This window comes from Phialemonium atrogriseum (assembly GCF_030411735.1).
Source record: "Phialemonium atrogriseum strain 8032-3 unplaced genomic scaffold QBC33scaffold_18, whole genome shotgun sequence".
Lineage (NCBI taxonomy): Eukaryota > Fungi > Ascomycota > Sordariomycetes > Cephalothecales > Cephalothecaceae > Phialemonium > Phialemonium atrogriseum.
The window spans coordinates 484,061-503,772 of record NW_026848155.1 but is presented as its reverse complement, the minus strand read 5'-3'; the positions used below and the strand labels follow the sequence as shown (position 1 = coordinate 503,772).

At 55.8% G+C, this 19,712-nt stretch overlaps 7 protein-coding genes across 7 annotated transcripts; 4 read left to right on the top strand and 3 right to left on the bottom strand.

Annotated features, from left to right (window-relative positions):
- Positions 1 to 80: 80 nt before the first annotated feature.
- QBC33DRAFT_454678 (kinase-like protein) lies at positions 81 to 2,281 on the top strand (the record flags this gene model as incomplete). Its single annotated transcript, XM_060424741.1, has 6 exons — positions 81 to 764; positions 819 to 903; positions 962 to 1,309; positions 1,378 to 1,840; positions 1,898 to 1,985; positions 2,042 to 2,281. The coding sequence occupies 6 exons, from the start codon at positions 81 to 83 to the stop codon at positions 2,279 to 2,281; spliced, it is 1,908 nt and encodes a 635-aa protein (XP_060281960.1).
- A 1,517-nt stretch (positions 2,282 to 3,798) lies between these two features.
- QBC33DRAFT_134095 (kinase-like domain-containing protein) lies at positions 3,799 to 5,721 on the bottom strand. The gene is made up of 3 exons (XM_060422071.1): positions 4,779 to 5,721; positions 4,048 to 4,709; positions 3,799 to 3,986 (listed from the first exon to the last, which is right to left on the bottom strand). The coding sequence occupies exons 1-3, from the start codon at positions 5,523 to 5,525 to the stop codon at positions 3,830 to 3,832; spliced, it is 1,566 nt and encodes a 521-aa protein (XP_060281959.1). The 5' UTR covers positions 5,526 to 5,721; the 3' UTR covers positions 3,799 to 3,829.
- Positions 5,722 to 6,983: 1,262 nt separating this feature from the next.
- On the top strand, positions 6,984 to 8,978 carry QBC33DRAFT_543816 (P-loop containing nucleoside triphosphate hydrolase protein). The gene is made up of 2 exons (XM_060428398.1): positions 6,984 to 7,656; positions 7,719 to 8,978. Exons 1-2 carry the CDS (start codon positions 7,091 to 7,093, stop codon positions 8,779 to 8,781), a joined length of 1,629 nt encoding a protein of 542 aa, XP_060281958.1. The 5' UTR covers positions 6,984 to 7,090; the 3' UTR covers positions 8,782 to 8,978.
- Positions 8,979 to 9,116: 138 nt separating this feature from the next.
- Positions 9,117 to 10,423, top strand: QBC33DRAFT_543813 (uncharacterized protein). The gene has a single exon (XM_060428397.1). The coding sequence runs from the start codon at positions 9,283 to 9,285 to the stop codon at positions 10,339 to 10,341; it is 1,059 nt and encodes a 352-aa protein (XP_060281957.1). The 5' UTR covers positions 9,117 to 9,282; the 3' UTR covers positions 10,342 to 10,423.
- Positions 10,424 to 10,445: 22 nt separating this feature from the next.
- QBC33DRAFT_543811 (Aminomethyltransferase folate-binding domain-containing protein) lies at positions 10,446 to 12,308 on the bottom strand. The gene has a single exon (XM_060428396.1). It carries the CDS (start codon positions 11,819 to 11,821, stop codon positions 10,535 to 10,537), a length of 1,287 nt encoding a protein of 428 aa, XP_060281956.1. The 5' UTR covers positions 11,822 to 12,308; the 3' UTR covers positions 10,446 to 10,534.
- A 2,066-nt stretch (positions 12,309 to 14,374) lies between these two features.
- Positions 14,375 to 15,079, bottom strand: QBC33DRAFT_560662 (uncharacterized protein; the record flags this gene model as incomplete). Its single annotated transcript, XM_060430080.1, has 1 exon — positions 14,375 to 15,079. One exon carries the CDS (start codon positions 15,077 to 15,079, stop codon positions 14,375 to 14,377), a length of 705 nt encoding a protein of 234 aa, XP_060281955.1.
- Positions 15,080 to 17,900: 2,821 nt separating this feature from the next.
- Positions 17,901 to 19,310, top strand: QBC33DRAFT_560661 (uncharacterized protein; the record flags this gene model as incomplete). Its single annotated transcript, XM_060430079.1, has 3 exons — positions 17,901 to 17,937; positions 17,979 to 18,750; positions 19,031 to 19,310. The coding sequence occupies 3 exons, from the start codon at positions 17,901 to 17,903 to the stop codon at positions 19,308 to 19,310; spliced, it is 1,089 nt and encodes a 362-aa protein (XP_060281954.1).
- Positions 19,311 to 19,712: the final 402 nt, after the last annotated feature.

Genomic DNA, 19,712 nt, shown 5'->3' with positions numbered 1-19,712 from the left:
GAGGGCTACAGGTACCCCTCTCAACTGACGAACCTCAGCAGACGAGACCACATTCGAACTTTCTATGCTAGAGCGAGAGCATGTCGACTCTGGCTGGAGGCCCTCGGGGCCTCGATCCCCTTCTCCTCCATCAATCGTACCAAATGAATGGGGGACGACTTCAGGGCGGCCACGCCCTCTCAAATCACCACGCCGACTCTCCGGTTTCGACAAAAACCCTCTCCGATAGCAATCTCGGTCAAGCTGCGGAAGGAATGCAACTCCGGTCCTCGCGGAGGCGGCCAAGGGTCCCTGATTGGGATTCTTTCTACAAGAATGGGCAGCCCCGGGAGCAGGAGGTCATTGTGATCGAAGATTCTCCCGAGCCCGCCCGAGACCACGCCTTAAGCGATTACAGCAGCATCCCAAACGGCCTCACCGCCGTATCCTCCAGCAAGAAGCGGAAACTTGACGACACCGCGAGCCAATCAACCTACAGCAGCCGCCAAGTTGTCAATGGATCATCAAGTAAAGGCTCACCCACCGAGTCCTACCGGCCCGCCGACCGGGACCCCCACCCGACCGCGTCTCTCGCCCACATCTCGACGAACGATGCCAATTCACGCACAGGTCTGAAGAGAAAGAGGACCAGGCAGAATATAACGAATGGCGTCGAGCCTCGCAAACTGAGGGCCGACGGTTCCAGATCAGTATATGGTGAATACCGTGGCCTCGGGCGCAGGGCGACCAAGGCCTCCGACGTGGCCGTCCGGGTCGTACGCGACGTAAGTGGCATCCATATCTACAATATTTGGCCCTTCCCCCTAACTTCTATATAGGACGTACACAAGGACAAGAAAGTCAAGTTGGACGACGACGATGGTCATTACATTGTCATTCCAGACACAGACCTGGCAAATAAATGTAGGTCATCTTGCCTCCCCACTCCCGCCCAGCATCGGGTTACTCATCCTTCTTCTAGACCGGATCATGAAATTACTGGGCCAGGGGACTTTTGGAAAAGTCGTCCAAGCCGTTGACCGGGAGAGCAACCAATTGGTTGCTGTTAAGGTTATTCGCTCCGTGCAGAAATACCGCGACGCGGCCAAGATTGAGCTCCGGGCCCTGCAGACCCTGAGGCAAAATGACCCCGAGAATCAATACCGCTGCATCCATCTTCGGGATTGCTTCGATTTCCGGGACCATATCTGCATCGTTACGGATCTCCTTGATCTCAGCCTCTTCGACTTCCTCAAGGCCAACAGCTTCGTCCCTTTCCCGAATAGCCACATTCAGAGCTTTGCTCGGCAGCTCTTAACCAGTGTCGCCTGTGAGTTACGAGCCGTCTTATCATCTCGGGCGTCATAAGCCGGTTCTAATTTTTGTTTTCTCTCGCAGTCTTGCATGACCTGAACCTTATCCATACCGACCTCAAGCCGGAAAACATATTGCTGTGTGACGCCGGCTACCAGACGTTTACATACAATCGGAGGATCCCGTCATCGCAAGTATCAGCACAGCGACAGGCATCACAGAGGAAGGTTCTGCTCAGTCCCGAGATCAGGTTGATAGACTTTGGGTCTGCAACATTTCAGGATGAGTATCACTCCTCAGTCGTCTCAACGCGTCATTATAGGGCCCCGGAAATCATCCTCGGCTTGGGGTGGTCCTTCCCTTGTGACATCTGGAGTATCGGCTGCATTCTAGTCGAATTCTTCACCGGCGATGCCCTTTTCCAGACGCACGATAACCTCGAGCATCTGGCCATGATGGAAGCTGTGTGCGACGCTAGAATCACTCCTCACCTAATACAAAAGGTGAACAAGATGTCTGCCAAGAATGGGCCAAACAGTGCTGCAAAGTAGGTGGCCCTCGCTCTCTCCCAGGAGGGATTCTATACTAACTGTTGCCGACTCAGGTACTTCAAGAGACAGAAGCTCGACTATCCAACCACGGAGACGACCCGAGCCTCAAGGAGGTTTGTCAAGAACATGAAGAGGCTTGTTGTATGTCGACTGACCCATCTACCCGGCTTTCGAAACTCGACTAAACTGTATCATAGGACATCATCCCGCACAACGTCAGTCCCTTCATGAAGAACTTCTTGGATCTTCTAGAGAAAATATTCGTCTACGATCCTGCAGCTCGGATAACCGCGAAGGAAGCGTTACAGCACCCATGGTTCAAGGAGGTGGCACGCGATGACGGCACTGAGGCGGCACTGATCCAAGAGAAGAGGATTGCCGCAGGACGCAGCTCCGGGACTGCCTCAAGCGCCTGCCATGACTCTCAGCACGGCTGAGGAGGGGTGACTCTGGTTTCTCGTGTTGGGCCAGGCTACTTCTCGCTTGACGAGATCCCTGCCAACCAGCCGAGAAGCTTGAAGACACCACATTGGTCCTCGACGGTTGAATACCGCGGGACCCTGCACGGTCTCATCGCATCGGGACACCATCATGTGACAGCTGACGGTTGTTCGCAATTCTTGGTGAAAACCGACAACGTGCCCGCACCGGGGCGCATCATCTCGGTTAGAAGGCAGGAGCAAACCCCCCCTCTTCGACCTGCAGCATGTTAACTGACAGCCCATGTTTAGATTGCTCTTCCGAAGCTGAAGAGGTAGGGGTCGGCTCTCAGATGTTGGACATCTCCTCAGGTCAACTGCAGTTGGTTCCAACCCTATGTATGTTTGGACAGCCCAAAGCTGTTGCATCCCCCCATGGGCGACATGTGGGCGTTGATACCCGAGCCACGAGAGCTTTACATTGGGTGCTTGGCCCGCGTTCATGACTAGACTTGGAAGCTATGAACATAGAAGGAGGGGATACGTGGTGGATGGCTTAGCTGGATGGCGCCAACCTTGCCAGAAATATCCCCCAGCTTCAGATATCTCGAGGGAGAGATTTGCCGTGTTATAATCGACTTCAGAAATGTCCAATTCGCCAGTCCTCTATAAAAGAGGCTCGCACCGATACTTCTAAAGACTATAAACAGTTTTCTAGAAGCATTTGCAGTGTGTGTGTAGTGTTTCTTGCTATGGTCTGGTCATGCTTGCTATGCGCAGTACCTAGAGGTACCCAGGTCTCTCTGGCCTTCTTTGAATCCCGGGCAAACTGGTTGATGGATTGATGGTTCGGGTCACCATTCCCCCCTCCCAACAAAAAGGAAAACATGAAACGATAATATATAAACGTAGGCGCTGCATTCATGATCCCATCCACATACACCGAAATAGATGGATAGGTGAGCTGGTTAACACCCCTTCAGTCCCACAGGCCCTGCCTCGTCTGAAAAATAAGGAGCAAAACAAGAAAAGCAGAAGAGAAGAAGAAAATGGATATAAGTTGATGCGTATCATCAGGAAACAAGACCTTTTTCTTCCTTCCCGGGCGCCCTGAGATAAGTTGACAAGGAAGGCCTCTGGATCCGTCGGGCGACCTATGTCTGTAGATCAAATGTCTTTCACATATGTGTGTGTGTGTGTGTGTGTGTGTATCTCTGTTCCCTGAAACCTTGAATCACTCCTAGGCATGACATGGCCCCCGCTAGAATGGACATGCCTTGATTCCCCTCGCAAGCCGGTCGTTTCTATTCATGATATTCTCCAAGCTTCTTCTTATACCCAGAGCAGGGATTGGATATGTCTGCGTGTGCGTCGATAATATATACCCTACCCCCGGGGGAAAAAAGGGCGGGGATGGGAAAGCTTGGAAGGCGGTAGCTCGCAAAGCTCCAAGACGAGGCGCCTCCCGTTACGGAACCGTTGTTTCTACGCGATGCAACGCATAGATAGGTAGGATGGCCTCGCTGCCCAGGACTTAGGTCAGGGGCGAAAGAGACGAGGGGAGCCTCATGCGCTGGGTTCCTGCTGCACCTCCTGCTCTTCCCAGCCCCATACTTGGGACAGGTATCGGCCCATGTTCACGCGCTTCGACTTCATGTCCATCATCCACGGGTGCTCGAGCATCCGCCACGGACTTGCCCGGCGGTTGGGCTCCTTCTCGAGACTTGGGGGGAGGTTAGCTTTTGGGAGAGAGGTGCCGGGGGGGGGGGGTTTATGGAACTCACCAGCACTCGATGAAGTACTTGAAGTTATCGCTCCACAAGATATTCGCCTCGGGCTCGTCCTTCAACTTTGGAATGGGCTGCCTGACGATGTAGGTGAGAAGGTCGATCAGGCCGGCGCGGGGCTGCATCTCGGTGCCGTCTGCGGGGAAGGGGAACCTGTGCTGGGCGACCTCGAGGAGGGTGACGCCGGTGGACCAGACGTCGGAGGTGATGGTGTACGACTGGCCGGTGATGCGCTCGGGGGCCATGTAGTACGACGTGCCGATGAAGGTGTTGGCCTCACCCTTGGTGCCGAAGTCGCCTGACACGCCAAAGTCGCACAGCTTGACCTCGCCGTTGCGGCAGAGGAGGATGTTGGACGGCTTGATGTCGCGGTGGATGATCTTCTTGCTGTGCAGGTACGTCAGGCCGCGGAGCACGCCCTCGGCTATCTTTCCCAGTACCTTCTCCCCCGTCCGGCCGCCGAGCCGCTTTACTTCCTTGTAGATGCTGTCGAGCGAGCCGCCCTCGCAGAACTCCATGGCGATGGATATGGTGGCGGTCGCGGGATCAACGAAGGCGCCGTAGTACCTGCAAATGTGTTCTGATGCGCACTCCTTGTTGAAGCCGAGTTCCCTGACGATCTGTTTCTTGACGTCCGGGTCCGGATTGGTTGTGATAACCTGGTACCGGGCGTGTTAGTCGACATTCAGTAGCGTCCAGTGGTGGTCTTGGTGTTTTTTTTTTGTTACCTTCAGCGCGAAAACTGTGTTTCCGCCCTTGAGCTTGCATCTTGTCACAGCGCCGCCGGCGCCCTCTCCCAAGCTCCCCAGCTCAGTGATCCTTCCCTCCATGCTCGAGATTCGCCAGCCCTCGTCGTCCAGCTCCTCCACATCCTGCGTCCTTGCCTTCTCAAGTGTCAGCTTGTCGAATGCCTCCAGGCCGTGCAGGCTGCCCTCCCTTTCCATCCCCACCCCGCCACCTCCCTCGCTGGCGTTCGAGTACAAGGACCCGACAGCCGACACCGGATCTGGCGTGCCTTGGGGTCTTGTGGAGCCGATGCCGTACTGGCTCGCGAACGACAGCGCGCTGTACTGGGAACCGGCACTGGTGGGGTTGCTGGCGCGGCCGTCGAGGGGCCCGAAGCTCCCGCTACGGCTATGGGCTGCGCTGCTCTCGCTCCCGCCGCTAGCGCTATGGCCCTGCGTCGACGGCCGGCCGGCCGGCTGCTCGTGCGGCGCGACGGTGCTGCCCATGGGCGTGGCCAGGTGCAGGATCGGCAGCGGCGGGCGCGACGGCTGGCCGGCCGGGTTGCCGACGGGCTTGACATTGGGGGACGGCGGGATGGCGAGCCCCAGCCGCGGCGCCCGGCCGCCTGGCCGAGCGCCGGGGATGGCCGGTCGAAGGAGAGGTACCGGCGATGGTGCGGAGGAGATGGGGCCTGCGAGGGGTGTGTAGCCGGACGGGGCAGCGTCGGAGGAGGTGGTTGTGGCCTGCATAGTGGGGTGTGGCAAGTCGAGGTCAGTTTACATGTTCATGTTAAGAGGAATGGAGGGCTGTCTCTGCACAACAACAAACACGCAAGTCAAACGAGAAGGTGGAGGAGGAGGAGGATGAGGAGGGCGGCGATTATTGACGGCAGGGCATGAGAGAGAGCCGCTGAACAAAGGGGAGATTTCATACAGGGGCGCCAGTGGCTTCACTGCTCGAGTTCTCGTGATCGTGCATTGTGTAGGTAGTTGCAGTTAGTCTGCTGCAGGGCAGCGCCGAATAATAGGACCGATGCGGCTAGATAACAAGAGCGAAGACCGGTGCTAAAACTTGCGCAACGGCAACCCCTCAAAAAAGAGCTCGGCAGGCTGTGATGGAGAAATGGGCCGCCCTGTGGCCTGATGTATGGGCGTCGGCGAGGATGTTTTGGAATGCTTCCAATAAATGAATATGGCGTCAAGCTGCTTTCACGGCGAGGGATATACGTGTGTCTCAATCACGTCAGCCTGCTCCCTCCTCCGCTGAATCCTGCTGATGGGAAGGCACGGGCTGATCTTGGCGGGCTCGATGGGCTCACTGGATGGGCCGCTACTATGAAGGCGGAAAGGCGGGGGGCGGGCTCGATTGGAGCAACAAGCGAATCGACGCGAATCGATCGATGCACATCCACAAGGCTGGCAGCTCAAACAGCGACAGCCGAGACTCGAGGGAGCGAGCGATTTGAAGACAAGAGGGAAGGGTAGAGGAAGGGAATAAATTATAAAATATAAAATAAACGGCCTCTTCCTTCATTGAGTGTTTCTGGGCTTGGTGGTTTAAGATGATTGATCGATCAAGCCGGGGAGGGGGCGTGTGATCCCGTCACTGCACCGAGCCAGGGGCTTGATGCACATTGGACAGCTTTCCTGGTTTGGTGATATGGCCCGAATCCACAGCGACCCAGGTACCGCTGCAGCCACCAGGAGTCCAGGCCATCTTCCTCGACGTGGCAGAGCAATCACAAAGTAAGTACCACTGACCCCCAGTAATGTGAAAGCATTACGGCAGCATGGCTGACAGGTGTCGTGGCATAATCCGAGGGCGCAAGAAGCCTTCATCTCGTTGGACACTGCTGGGATCGCCTGAAGTGACCAGGTAATTAGTAACTCACATCACATCGCATTACAACGTAGAAGAGCTGTCCGCCCCCTTGCAGGTTGTGGCTCCATGAAACTCTCATCAGAGAGAGGAGCAAAGGCCATCATCCTTGCTCTCCGTCTTGAGCCCAATTTTCCAAGCGCGCGTCAAAAATGGGGTGCTGGACTTCTGGCTTCTGAATGGCTTCCACTGGCGGCATCTGTTTCAAATCATCTGCACCAGGGTCTGGTTGGCCGAGACCCATGCGGCCCTGCCCGCCAGGGCCCATAATTTCCTTGCGTGGTGGGTCTCTACGTATTTTTTTTATTTGGAAAATTTCATGTGCTCCAGCAGAACAATTCCCAAACTTCCAGCATGCTCAGAGGAATTAGTGGTCAGCGACAATTGGTGCGCATGTGAACAAAGACTGGCTAGCTACCAGCCTGTAATATCGACAATGCGGTCCTCAGACCCAAATCTCAAACACCTAGACGCCGAGGCGTCATCAGAAGATGATGGGTACCGCAGCACCGGGTCCGACTCTGGTTCCGATTCGGATTCCCTCGACAGCACTGGGCCGCGAAAGAAGCGTAGAACCTCGTTGCCGCCAGCTGAGGATTCCGATGATGGTGATGACTCTGGCGTCCCTTTCGCCCCGTCTAGGATCGTCTCCTCCTTCAGTGCCCCTTCACGCATTACACGTAACCCTTCCCAGAAGCTGGAAGGACCTCCCGTTGATCACTTGAAGCACCCACCGACTACGGTCCTAGCACCAACACTCCCAGATACCACCTTTGAGTCGCTTGGCGTAAGGCCATGGCTGGTGCAGTCCCTGGCCAATATGGCCATCAAGCGCCCTACCGGTATCCAAAAGGGGTGTATCCCGGAAATCCTCAAGGGCCGGGACTGCATCGGTGGTAGCAGGACCGGCTCCGGAAAAACAGTCGCCTTCGCCGTTCCCATTCTGCAGAAGTGGGCAGAAGACCCGTCTGCTATCTTCGCCGTCGTCTTGACTCCAACCCGGTAAGCTACTATATCCCTCCCTCCAGGCAGCACGCCACACTTGTTCTGACACACCATGACAGCGAGCTCGCGTTGCAAATCTACGAGCAGTTCAAGGCTGTTTCGTCGCCCCAATCCTTGAAAGCCGTATTGGTGACTGGCGGTTCCGATATGCGCGCGCAAGCCACTGCCCTGGCACAACGGCCTCACGTTGTTATTGCAACCCCTGGCCGGCTAGCAGATCATATTCGAACCTCGGGCGAGGACACAATTTGTGGCCTGCGGAGAGTCCGCTTTGTCGTACTTGACGAAGCAGATCGGCTTCTGGCTGCGTCCAGCACGGGCAGCATGCTTCCGGACGTGGAGGAATGCCTGGGGGTGCTTCCCCCAGCAACACAGCGACAGACCCTACTGTTTACCGCGACTATTACCCCTGAAGTGAGGGCTCTGAAGAACATGCCCGCCAAGCCAGGCCGCGAGCCCCTCTTCGTCTGCGAGGTAGATACACAGATGTTGGCCATACCCGCAACCCTCAGCCAGATGCACATGCAGGTACCAGTCACGCATCGAGAGCATTATCTCCACGTCTTCCTCCTTACCGAGGCCAACGTCGACAAGTCCGTTATCATCTTCTGCAACCGCACCTCAACCGCGGATTACCTACACCATCTCCTCCGTCTGCTCGACCATCGCGTGACGTCGCTGCACTCGAAACTACCCCAGTGCGATCGTATCGACAACCTCGGCCGGTTCCGGGCCTCTGCGGCGCGGATATTAGTCGCCACCGACGTTGCTGCGCGAGGTCTGGATATCCCCGAAGTGAGCCTAGTTGTTAATTACGATATTCCCCGGGACCCGGATGACTACATCCATCGCGTGGGCCGCACCGCCCGTGCAGGGCGCAAGGGAGACGCGGTCACGTTTGTGGGACAGCGCGATGTCCAGTTGGTGCTGGCGATCGAGGAGCGGGTGGGCCGGCCGCTGGAGGCCTGGAAGGAGGAGGGTGTCAACCTGGAGACACGGGTACTCCGAGATGCTCTGAAGCTTGTCGGAGAGAAGAAACGGGAAGCCCTACTCGAGGTAGAGGAGCACAGGGAGGTTGGCGGCAAGAGAAAAAGGGTGAAGCAGAAGCTTCGTGTGCAATAAGCCCCTTCATCGCATAGCTAGGTATATTAGATTAGAGCTCACCTGAGGTGAAAAATCACACAAGGAGCAGATTGCCGGGCACCATTTGACAGCACTGGATTGAGTGATTGCTCCAAAAGGAATCTGCAGCACTGCCTTTGCGAGCATGCCCGGGCTCTAACCTCCGCGTTGATCTTCCACTACCAAGCACAAACCCTTATTTGGCTCGTCCGTAAAGAGTACTGATGAGGAGTGCAAAAGGCTTGTGTGTAATTCTAACCTCACAAGTCAAAATGTCTGTTATGGCCTGGCAGTCGCAAGAGCTTCAAACGTGGCTTGCCATGTCCGATTGCTGCGCCACACTTCCACCCTATCACAAAATCTCCATCATCTTCCATCAGTGCCTGCCAAACATACAAAAAAAAAGACCACAAAACTTGAGCGCGGGTTGCAGCGTGAGGCTCTCCCCCCAAAACATATCCGACCCCCAATCCAGCGAGTCCCCAAGAAAGTCCCGCAAGCATGGCTCTGGACAGCGCCGAACTGGTGCAGTACGCCCGCGACAGCGCGTCGCGGGGCGATGACCTCTTCGCGCTGCTCGGCGTCGACGCCACGACGCCCAAGGACGACATCCACCGGGCGTGGCGGCGGGCGGGCCTCAAGTACCACCCGGACAAGGCGGGCGACAGCTACGACCCGGCCAAGTACGAGTCCTTCGAGCGGGCGCGCGACGTGCTGTGCGACCCGGCCGCCCGCGAGGCCTACGACGGGGGCCTGCGCGCCGCCCTGCAGAAGAAGCGCCGCGTCGAGGAGATGTCCACCGACAGGAGGCGGTTTGTCGAGGAACTGGAGCGCGCCGAGAGGGAGGCCAAGAGGCCGAAGACGTGGGAGACCGATGGGGGCTTGTCTCAGGCGGAGAGGAATAGAGTCGCCGAGGCTGGGAGGAGGCGGATGGAGGAGCGGGCGAGGCTGATGAGAGAGGCTGAGGAGAGGAGTAAACAACGGGAGAAAGAACGACGGGATGTTGCCAGTCCTGTTGCCAGTGCTGGTGCCGGTGCCAATGCCAGTGCTGCGGCTCCCACTGTTGGCACCGAACAAGTGTCGACCCCGACTCCGCCCTTGGGTGGCAAAGACCGTAGGCCTAGCCGAGAGGGCTCGCCGATGGCATCGAAACCAGCAAATGGGGATGAATACGACGATCGGATAGCGGACCTAGAGAGGCGGCTGAAAGAAAAGCAGGAGAGAAAGGCGGCGCGCAAGTCAGACAAGAGGGGAAGGAAGAGCGATATCTCGTCTCTCTCATCACGGCGGTCGCCACCAGCCGGCGCGGGATATACACCCACTAAACCCCCTCATGATGCGTCAGAGCCAAAAGCTGACCGAGAGAAGACCCCAGAGTCCCGATCCTTCTCGTTCAGGCCCTTCGCCGCTTCCGCGCCATCCTCCCCTGCAACCACGAAACTCGGCTCCAGCACCTTACCTCAGTTCGCATCCACCATGGCGAGGCTGAAAGCTGCCCAGGCCAAGAGGGAGGAAGAAAGGCGAAAGCGGGCTGAGGCAGCCGGCGAACAGGCAGCATAGACCGGTCGCTGCCTTGCCATGTTTACATTTTTCTCATATCAATGATACCATAGCATGAATAGAATTAAACTACGATACCAACTCAATCGGTCAAATCCCAGTTGTGCAGTTTCCTTCGCCTCGGTCTTTAGATTTATGTACTTCTAATTTCGTTTTATTATAGCACAGTGAGTTACAAAATCTACAGCAAGCCTCACGGATGAGGAGTTTGGTTCAACCCTTGCCTCAGCCACAACGGTACAAATGCCTTGATCTTGAAGGCCTGTCCAACCTGGTCGGCGTCAAGTCGTTCCTGGATGACGAACTCGTCCTCGGGGTTATATGTCGCCGAGGCCGTCTCCCCCGGCAGGACCACATCCGTCATGATCTCGAGCCGGCACAGCGCCAGCCCGACGTTCCCCACGCCCTTGAGCCACTTGCCCGCGCTCCTCCCCTTCTTCCCGACCCTCCCGATGCTCAGCCCGCTCGGCAGGTTCTCGGCCCCGGCCGGCCGGGGCTCCGACGCCAGCTCGATTCCCGGGTGGTACGCCAGCTCGGCCGGCATGGCCTGCTCGGGCGCGTACAGCACGCACGGCAGGACCCGCTTGCGGACGACGCCGCGGTGCTTGGTCCGGATCGTCAGCTCCTGCCCGACGTAGCAGCCCTTGCGGAAGTCGATGGCCCCGGCCGCGTCCATGTTGGCCTCGAGCGGGAGCGCCTGCTCGCGGAGGACCTCGTCCTGGCCCTCGGGCACGCCGTGCAGGTACCGCCGGATCTGGTACGCCGACTCGGGCGCCTGCGCCAGGTCCACCTGGGGCGGCGGGCCGTCGCGCGCCGCGAGGAGGCGGTATCCGAGGGCCGGCAGGCGGGGGTCGCGGAGGATGATTCCGTGCTGTTGCTGCTGCTGTTGTCCGGCGGGCGACGTTGCGTCCGCCATCGACGCTAGGCCGCCGGTGGAGGGGTCGCCGTCGTCCCAGGCCTGCCAAACAGACCACTCCCCCGGGTCCAGCAGGCGCACCGCGAACTTGGCCCGGAGCTTGTACCGCCGGATGTGCTTCTGCAGCCTCTCGGCCTCGTCGGCGTCGACCTCGATCAGGAAGCTCTCGCCGAGCTTCGCGTCGCCCGAGCCGCCAGAAGAAGCGACCCCAAGCGTGTCGGGGTAGACGAAGACGTCGTGCAGGACGCGGCCCGGCGCGCTCAAGAACGCCGCGTAGAAGCCGCTCCGCCGCGCCTCGCCCGCCGGGTCGGTGATGCTGGCGGTGATGACGCCCTGGAGGTACTTGGCGGCGTCCGGGCCGGAGACGGAGATCAGGCGGCGGGAGGAGAGGCGGGCAATTCCGGACGAGGGCGGGGGCGGCGGGCTCGCAGCAATGGCCGGGCCGGGCGGCGCGGTCGTCGCACTGGAGAATGGCCGTCGCCCGAGTCGGCAGCTTCGGCAGACGAAACTGCCCGTCGGGGTGAATGTCGTACCGACGGGACGGAAACTTGCTGGAGGCCGCATAACTGTGGGGACCGGAAAGGGCAATGGTAACGAGTTCCAAGTTCTAGGTTTTAGTTCTTACACCTCCATTGAACCTCTATAGCCGGTGTTGGTTACTGCAATAGATAGCGCAACAATGAAAGACCGGCGTGATACACGTGGAATGGAAGTGACGTATCCGTAGATCGTCGGAAAAGCTCTCCATCCGGCAGGCATGGCAGGCAAGGATCTTGGCACTGGGTCTAGGTGGTCTAGGTACTTAGGTACTCGGCCGACGTCGGTGTTCGGCTTCAAGCATTGGCCAGCGGGTGGCACTCGGCCCAAACTTAAACAGCGAGATGCTCGGATTGAAGAACCCGTTGGTTTCTGTGCGATGACACGTGGGAAGGATCTCAATAAATTCATTAAGCAGAAAGAGCTCGGAGGCTGGACCATCCCGTCTCCAATCATTATGATTCTTGATCCACGCTCACAATGGATGAGGCCATTTACCCCACCCCCAATCGCCATTGGAAGCCACCTACATCACTTGACTCATCATCATCTAAGGATTCTCAAACGCGCACCGACCAGCCCAGGCTTCCAGGCTCCCACCCACCTGGCATGATGAATTAAGATGTGGCAGCAAGCCTGCATGCCAGCCAAGTCATCGCCGCGCAGTTAATCAAATAGGCGACATCCGTCAATTGACCTACGTTGGGGCGCTCAGCTCGAGAGTCATACGCCTCACCGCAATTTGACCCTATCATATATTAGGCTGCTGCAGTGCTACAATGTAGGGGATTTTGTCATTCGGTGAGCAATCAAGGCCTGGAGCTTGTGTTGAACACGAAACAAGATACGTAGGCACTCTTATCGCAGCCCAAGCGAGCTCTCTATTTGTTGGTGGCTTCAAAGCTCGGCTCGCTTCCCATGCTCAGCAGTGGTCGAGTCATAAAGCTGATAGCTGTGCGCGTGGGCTAGAACAGTCTTGTCAAATAGTTCGGGACTCTGTTCAGCCCCGGCTCTCGCACCACCGTCCCGGGGTCAATGCCGGGAACTAGCGGTAAATCCAGCTTCCAAACACCCAACCATTGAATGTCGAACATGTCGAACCAACAAATCTAGTCTCGGTTCCTTCTTCGGGACCAGTAGAGCACATGTTACATGGGAGGTATAATGGGACAAAAGGGTCTCCAAAAGGTCTCTCGAGACCTGCGGAGACAGGACAAAGAAAGAATCCTCCTGAAAGACTCCACGGGCCCCGGAGACGTGTGGTTCAAGGATCCAAGAATTAGGTCAGGTACGCCGCTTCATCCGTTTCAATTGCAGTTTTTTGGTGCAAATTGGAAGCACCCCGTGCCGCCTCCTCTGTCTGCAAGGGGTCAGTCGACCGAGCAAACGAGCGGGCCAAGGAATGGAATCTTGGCACCACGGCTCTGGCCCATGGGAAAGGTTTTCGTTTGCGGAACAACCAATTCAGGATCAGACACAGCCACTAGGTTAGTTATTCTGCGCGTTCGTATTTCCGCGACTTCCCTCGTGTATGGGCCTGACACTTCCTCACCCTGCCCACGATTGAAATTAAAAGGCTGTCGTAACTCGTAAGACCATTTACCATGAGGGCGCAGCCTGGCCTCGAGGCCCCTGGCAGCCAGCCACGCAAGCCGATGCAATCCACTTGACGTGTGTTTCGTGGCGGGCCTGGGCCAGGCAGGATGCTGGGCTATCTCCAGGTTCCAAGAAGTAAGAATGCGACGTTACGATTAAGGATTAGGCGGTGTGTCCGAGATGCGTGTGTGGCACTTTGACAGCGCGCTGCGCAGAAAAAGTTGAGGAAAACGAGGGACAAGGGGTACTCAGCCCAACTCGCATTGGAACCAACGAGAATTCACCAGAATTGGCCCGGGCCCAGGGATCTGTAAGCTTGCTGATGAGTCATATGGCGCTTCAATTGGGAGAGCGAGGATCTGCAGCTAGCCGCGCCCTGTCGGAAACCCGGGTCCAGGTTTAGGCCGCGACCTTTCCCAACCTGTGCTAGTTTTAGCCACACACCCGGCGTGGTTGGGCCCAGAGTGCCGGGCGTGTGAATCATCCTCTACCGATCTCGGTTCTGTCTTCCGTGCTATGACCAAGCAGCGATGACAGCTTCTATACCGAAGAATGAGATCAGAGTCAATAACACCAAAAATTTGTTTACTTCACTGTTGATTCAAGCATATTCGGGGTCATTTTTGGGTTGGGGATTTGTAGTTCTCAATTCATTGTGCCTATCAGTCCAGACTTGCAAAGCCTGGAAGCTCCTCCTGTGAGGATGTGATGTCCCAATGAAGTCGTCCTTCTCACTCAACCTCGGGTACATATTCCGAATAGGTACCAGGGAGCGAGAGCCAAATGCTCGAACGTATTCCGTATCCCCAAATCCATGCCAAAAATTTCCCATTCCATTCCATATCTGAGTGGTGTTGATTGAGTGACCGTGAAGCCATGCCGCCAATTATCTAAATCCGTATTTTTTGTCCCGAATGCTAAGTGGTATAATCGAAACGCCGCCCATGCCCAAGTAAGCCAGAGAGAGTAGAGAGTCACAGTCGCTTAATAGACTGATATTGCCGAGACGAGCCTCGCGGGATTTCGCGGCGGCAAGTAGAACCCTTCTGCGTAGAAGGAGCCTTGTGCTTCTTGCCTCGGCTCGTAGTAGCTTGTCGTATCGTCTGACTTCTTCTGCTTCTGTGTGAACGTGGGTAGCAGGGCGGTTGGCGGTGAAGGTGGCATGGACTCGTCTTCTGATGAGTCCGAATCATGGTCGAGCTCAGGGGGTGATGCCGAGTGTGATGGAGATCGGGTCAGGGTAAGATGGGCAAAGTCCTCCTCCTCATCGTCATCCTCCTCCACTTCGTCGTCGTAGTCCGAATGCCTTAGGGTTGGAATCGGCTTGTTGTTCGAAGGTACCCGCCTCAGGGAGACAACATCGGCCATCTCGACGTCCTCGTCGTCGAAATCGCTGTCCGAATCCGATGATAGATCAGAGTCGGCGTCCTCAGCCTGCCAGTCTTCCTCGGGCTCCTCGACGGTGTCGGCCCACCGAATATGCCTGTCCTGGCTCTTCGTGGCTCCGCTGACGGATTGGTTGAACCAGGATTCCTGTTCCCGCTCGGCATCGGCAAGATCCAGCATCAGAGAGTCGAGGAGGTTGGCGTGGCCGACCAGTAGGCGCAGGTCGTGATCAGGCCGGGCAGCCTCATGAGAGAGCTTTGCCCGAGCCTTGTGGGCGAGGAAGTATGTTTGTGTGATCGACATGGTCTTTCTCTTCAAGGGTGAGGACGGAATTCCGGAAAATTGTGTCCTTGAAGGAGAAGTATTTGAGGAAGAGAGAGGAGAAGGAGAAGAGGTTGTCGGCGGTAATGTTGCCATTATGTCGAGGCGCCAAGGCAAGATTTTAGGACTTTTTGATGATATATGGTGCAATTGCTCGAGTGACTCAAGGCAGAAACTTGCCGATCACGGATGCCTGTGCACGGACTAAAACCGGGGGGGTGTGCCTGAAAAAATGGACAAATGTTCGTCTAGCCAGGCAGTCAGGACCCAAGGGGTGCGTGTAACAGAGTACCTTGTTGGATTTATGGGCTCCTTAACAAGGTTCAAATGTGATAAGATGAAGGGAGATCTTCAGATCATAGAGTTGAATAATTGGCAGCTGTTGAGGTCGAGTTGATGATATGCTCAGTAGGGCCGGAACGTCTGGGGAGGATGGGGAGACGAGTTGCTTTTAACTAAGCTGATGCTTGGCTGGCTGACCGTCTTTTTCCAAGTCTCGTGGAGATTATCGGCTTCATGGCTGGTCATCCGTGCAAGGTTGTGTGTCGTGGCCCGCAGCAGCTGACAAAAGCGAAAAATCCGAACTGAGTCCGCGGCACGGAGCCAAGAAGTACCTGCACCCCTGCTCCTCGGCTGTTCCAGACGCAAAGGTACTTGGCTGCTTCCGTAATCGTACTGAGTATTAGTCTCGGCCCCGCGTGTTGCTATGTCTCCGACACCAGACGGGAGCGGGTGGATTGCCTGTTAGGTACCTCGGCCTCTCGTCGCTTTCGCATCCCTCGCATAGCTCGCACCTCGCAACCGCTTTCGCGTTCATTGCTCATGGCGCAGCAAACGCATACGTACAACCTGTAATCCCAATTACATGGCATCTCCATTTGATTGCATAGAATAACGACTAATCCTGGACAATACGTTACCTAGCGACAGCGATACACGTCCCTGCGAACGAATTGCTACAGTACCTACATTTTGTCCCCCGTGGCTGAAGGTTAGGTTGGCTGGGCTCGGTTCTCCCGGAAGCCGGCGTTAACGTTATCCCTTTTATTCCCTATGAACAATGATCAAAGATAGAACAGCCCCGGCCTTAAGGTCGGGACCGGTATTACAGATTTCCTCTTGCGTGATTTGCTGATTAGTAGTCCCTACCAACGGGAGTCATCGTAGGGCGCGGCGCCACGTGAGGGGGGGTATCTCGTTTCAATGATGGTGCTTGATGTATCATGTTGATTCGTAAGCCTCTTTTCACCCACCATAACGCCGCTATCTTCATGTTGTGTCAGCCTTCACACCCTATTTCTGCTTCCATAATCACTACCATAGGTAAGCACTGTCCCATGTCCATCTAATCTCCGTCGATTAGACTACGTCAATGCCGCCAAAACCCAGTCATCAAACCTTAATCATTCCGAGGGACAACACTTTCGCCGTTACTGCAGGGTTAGCATACCATGTCGCAAGAGCCAAGGGCGGCGCGTTTCCCTCGTTAGGTCCCAAATCGAAGACTCTTCTCGACCTTCGAGTAATTTGTACGTACTGCGGACCAGGCGCCAAGATTCGTCAATACGTCAGCACCTTTTTGGGCAACGCACGCGAGCGAGACGCTGCAAAGCAAAGCCACGGGGCCAGGAATCCAATTGCGTGGCCTCGGCCTGAACCAAGGTTCCGGGTTTCCATGGGAGACGTGGATGCATGCACAGATCGTGTCTCTCGGGCGCCGTGGTTACCATCGTAAGTAATGCATGCCGGCGGGTGTCGGCGACATAGAATACCGATTCACGCCTAGCCCCGTCCCGATTTTTTTGCGATGGCGAAAACGATCAGGGATCTTAATAAGCTAGGTACCTAGGCTCGCATCTCAAATAAGAGGGGACCCTGTGGCGCGGCCAAAATTTAGAATACACCATAGGCTCGCCAGTCGGAGCGTTTTATGCACACCCAGCTGTGACATCCGAGCCGCTAGTGGAGATGCGTCTGGAAAGGGCTGCAGATGCCAAGGACGAGAGAAAATACTGAGTATATGTTAGCTAGATCTCTGCAGCCTGCAACTCCACCATTGTTTGTTCTACGCAGTAGATGTAATCAAATTTTGCAGAACATACTTATTTAGAGATAGTTTTGCTTGACAAAAGTGGTCGAAGCAATGCCGTGGAGGAGCTGCAGTATCGATACACTGTTTGGGACAACATTATAGTATGACACAAACAAGGGTTTAAAACATGATTTCAATAGGTTGGTTATCCACGGCTTGTTCGGCAGGCCAGACTTTATAGTATATCAAGCCAACGGGCAAAGATGTCGCAGTTGGGCTGGTGAGGCCGGCATCCTATGTACCTACAGTAGGTATCCTTTTATCTACCTCGTAGGTTCTGTCAGATTCCGTGAGTACCTGTAGCACAGGCTGGAAACACAGCCAACGAACACTGACTGAGCAGAGCCCTTCTTAATGTTTGGCTCGGCAGCGAATGTTTCAAGGTACCTCAATCTCCATACAAAATTAGTTGGTATCAAAGGTTCCAACAGAGTAGTTACTGACATGAACAAGCGGATCTGCGCAGGTGGAGGGGAAGGGTAGCTGCAGTTGCCAGAGCGAGAGATGGCATGCAGCTTCTAACTTCTGCAGACGTGGAAAGATGATGATACATCTTCCGACGTTACCCATGGGTGCCCACGCAGCACTTTCAACATTTGGAGAAGCTTGTTGCTCGTCTATAAGTCGGCGGCCTTCCTCAAGCTTTTACCATGCCCCATCTCCTCCAGTAATTACTCAAATTATACAGGTCCCCTTCAAACTTCCACTACCATGTCTGAATCCTTCCAGATTGAAGACGCTCACATGTGTCATCCTTATGATCCCCTTTCTTACCGTATCCTAACCGAGTCCTCTGCCATCAAATACCTCGTTGCTTCTTCGCCACCCCCGGGGCAAACTTTCCCGACATCTATGGTCATCACCTGGCCTTCAAGACCGTCGGCCTCGGAGACTGGACCGTTGGGCGGCTAGGCCTTGCCGACGATGGGCGCTTCGTCTTGCTCTCAACCGAAAACACCCGCCTTCTAGATGTCTGCAAGCCGTGGCACCCTTCCAAAATCGACTTCCTCGACCTGCCAACGTGCCTCCCCGGAACCAGTAGGGATGACGAGTTGCAGTTCTACGGCCAACTGGCAGCCATCGCCGTGCCCACGCCCAGCCAGCTCGGGGACTGCCGCACGGCTGTCTGTTTCTGGCTGTGGCACCCTCCCTTGTCTGTCGGCCTGGGCTTGGAGAGCAATATTTACGGCATCATTCATGGCCACGACATTGGGCCCAAGTTTCTAGCCCACATCACCGAGAATCACGACCGCATCATTGGTTTCATGGTGGAGAGGCTCCAGGCACGTATTGCCACTATCTCTGACCTTGGCAAATGCAAGGCCGTCGTGGCCAAGTTCCATAGTCTCGGCTTTGCTTATGGCAACCTGATGCGCCGGTCGTTCCTGGTAGTCGACAACTTAGACCGCGCCTATCTCCATAACTTTGCCACTTCATACCGGACAACGGACCAGGGCGTGTTGGAAGCCGAGCTTGCCAGCCTCGAGGACGTCTTGCAGCAGCCGACCGAGATCGACTGGATACCTCCTATTTATCCTCCGCATTTGTCTACGGAACAAGAGTGGCCCCCCCAGGGCGCCCCCCCCCCCCCAGGGGCTTTAGCACTAGTACCTGAGCAGCAAGTGTGGTTGGATCATGTCACCTTTCAGTCACTTGTACAGGTCGGATCGCACGAGGTGCCTTTCTTTCAGATTGACTTAATTGTAATAAGTCGTGGAGGGTAGCCCAGCAGCAACTCAGTATTACTCACAGTTCCAGCAGATATCCACTACCAGTTGAATCTCAGTAACCTTGTTTTCCCAGTGTTAATGTCGTGACACGCGCCGGCTTATATTTGCCAGGTGTGACGACACTTTGGCAGGGCTGCCAAAGCCCGTCGCCGTCGCCGTTGCCATCGCTGTTGCCATCGCCATAGCAATTCTCCTTTCCAACAAGCGATCCACCACCCTAATCCATCCAAGCCCAATGTCTACCTCTACCGTCCCTGTCTGGCTGACCTACCCTCGCCTCCCAGCGGAGGCAAAGGATGGCGCCAAGTCACACGGCAGAGCTACTCTGCAGTTCAACAACAACAACACTCCATCCGATACTGTTGACCAGAACGTTGTCAAGCCAACATGACAACTAGTTTCTCATACTGGGGGCCCACCGTGGGCAGGACAGAGGTAATGAAGAACCGCTGGCGGACCGGCGATGTTTGGCATCGCGGGGACAAGTTGCAACGCCTGCCAACGAGGTACATCGACCGATAGCAGCCGCATGCCCAGAGCACGTGCTTCCACACGCACATCTTGGCTGTAGATGGGAGGTGGAAGGCTGGATGGAAAACAATAGGCTCTCTAGCCGCTCCAGGGGCTCTCAGAAGTGGAAGGTCTCGAGGTGTGGTTGCTAAGTAGTAGAAGGAATATGGTGTCGTGGTTTCCAAGTTGGCAAGAATCTGGAGAACAATAGGGTTTTTATAGGCGGAGAAAGAACACTCCAGCGCTTCACTTCTAGCAAAACGTTTGCTTAAACAACATAACA

Coding starts and splice junctions, on each gene's coding strand:
- QBC33DRAFT_134095 (XM_060422071.1), bottom strand. CDS start 5,525: ATGCAGGCCACAACCACCTCCTCCGACGCTGCCCCGTCCGGCTACACA. Junction 4,710..4,778: donor ACACAGTTTTCGCGCTGAAG/GTAACAAAAAAA, acceptor GCCCGGTACCAG/GTTATCACAACCAATCCGGA. Junction 3,987..4,047: donor AAGTACTTCATCGAGTGCTG/GTGAGTTCCATA, acceptor CCTCCCCCCAAG/TCTCGAGAAGGAGCCCAACC.
- QBC33DRAFT_543816 (XM_060428398.1), top strand. CDS start 7,091: ATGCGGTCCTCAGACCCAAATCTCAAACACCTAGACGCCGAGGCGTCA. Junction 7,657..7,718: donor GTCGTCTTGACTCCAACCCG/GTAAGCTACTAT, acceptor ACACCATGACAG/CGAGCTCGCGTTGCAAATCT.
- QBC33DRAFT_543813 (XM_060428397.1), top strand. CDS start 9,283: ATGGCTCTGGACAGCGCCGAACTGGTGCAGTACGCCCGCGACAGCGCG.
- QBC33DRAFT_543811 (XM_060428396.1), bottom strand. CDS start 11,821: ATGCGGCCTCCAGCAAGTTTCCGTCCCGTCGGTACGACATTCACCCCG.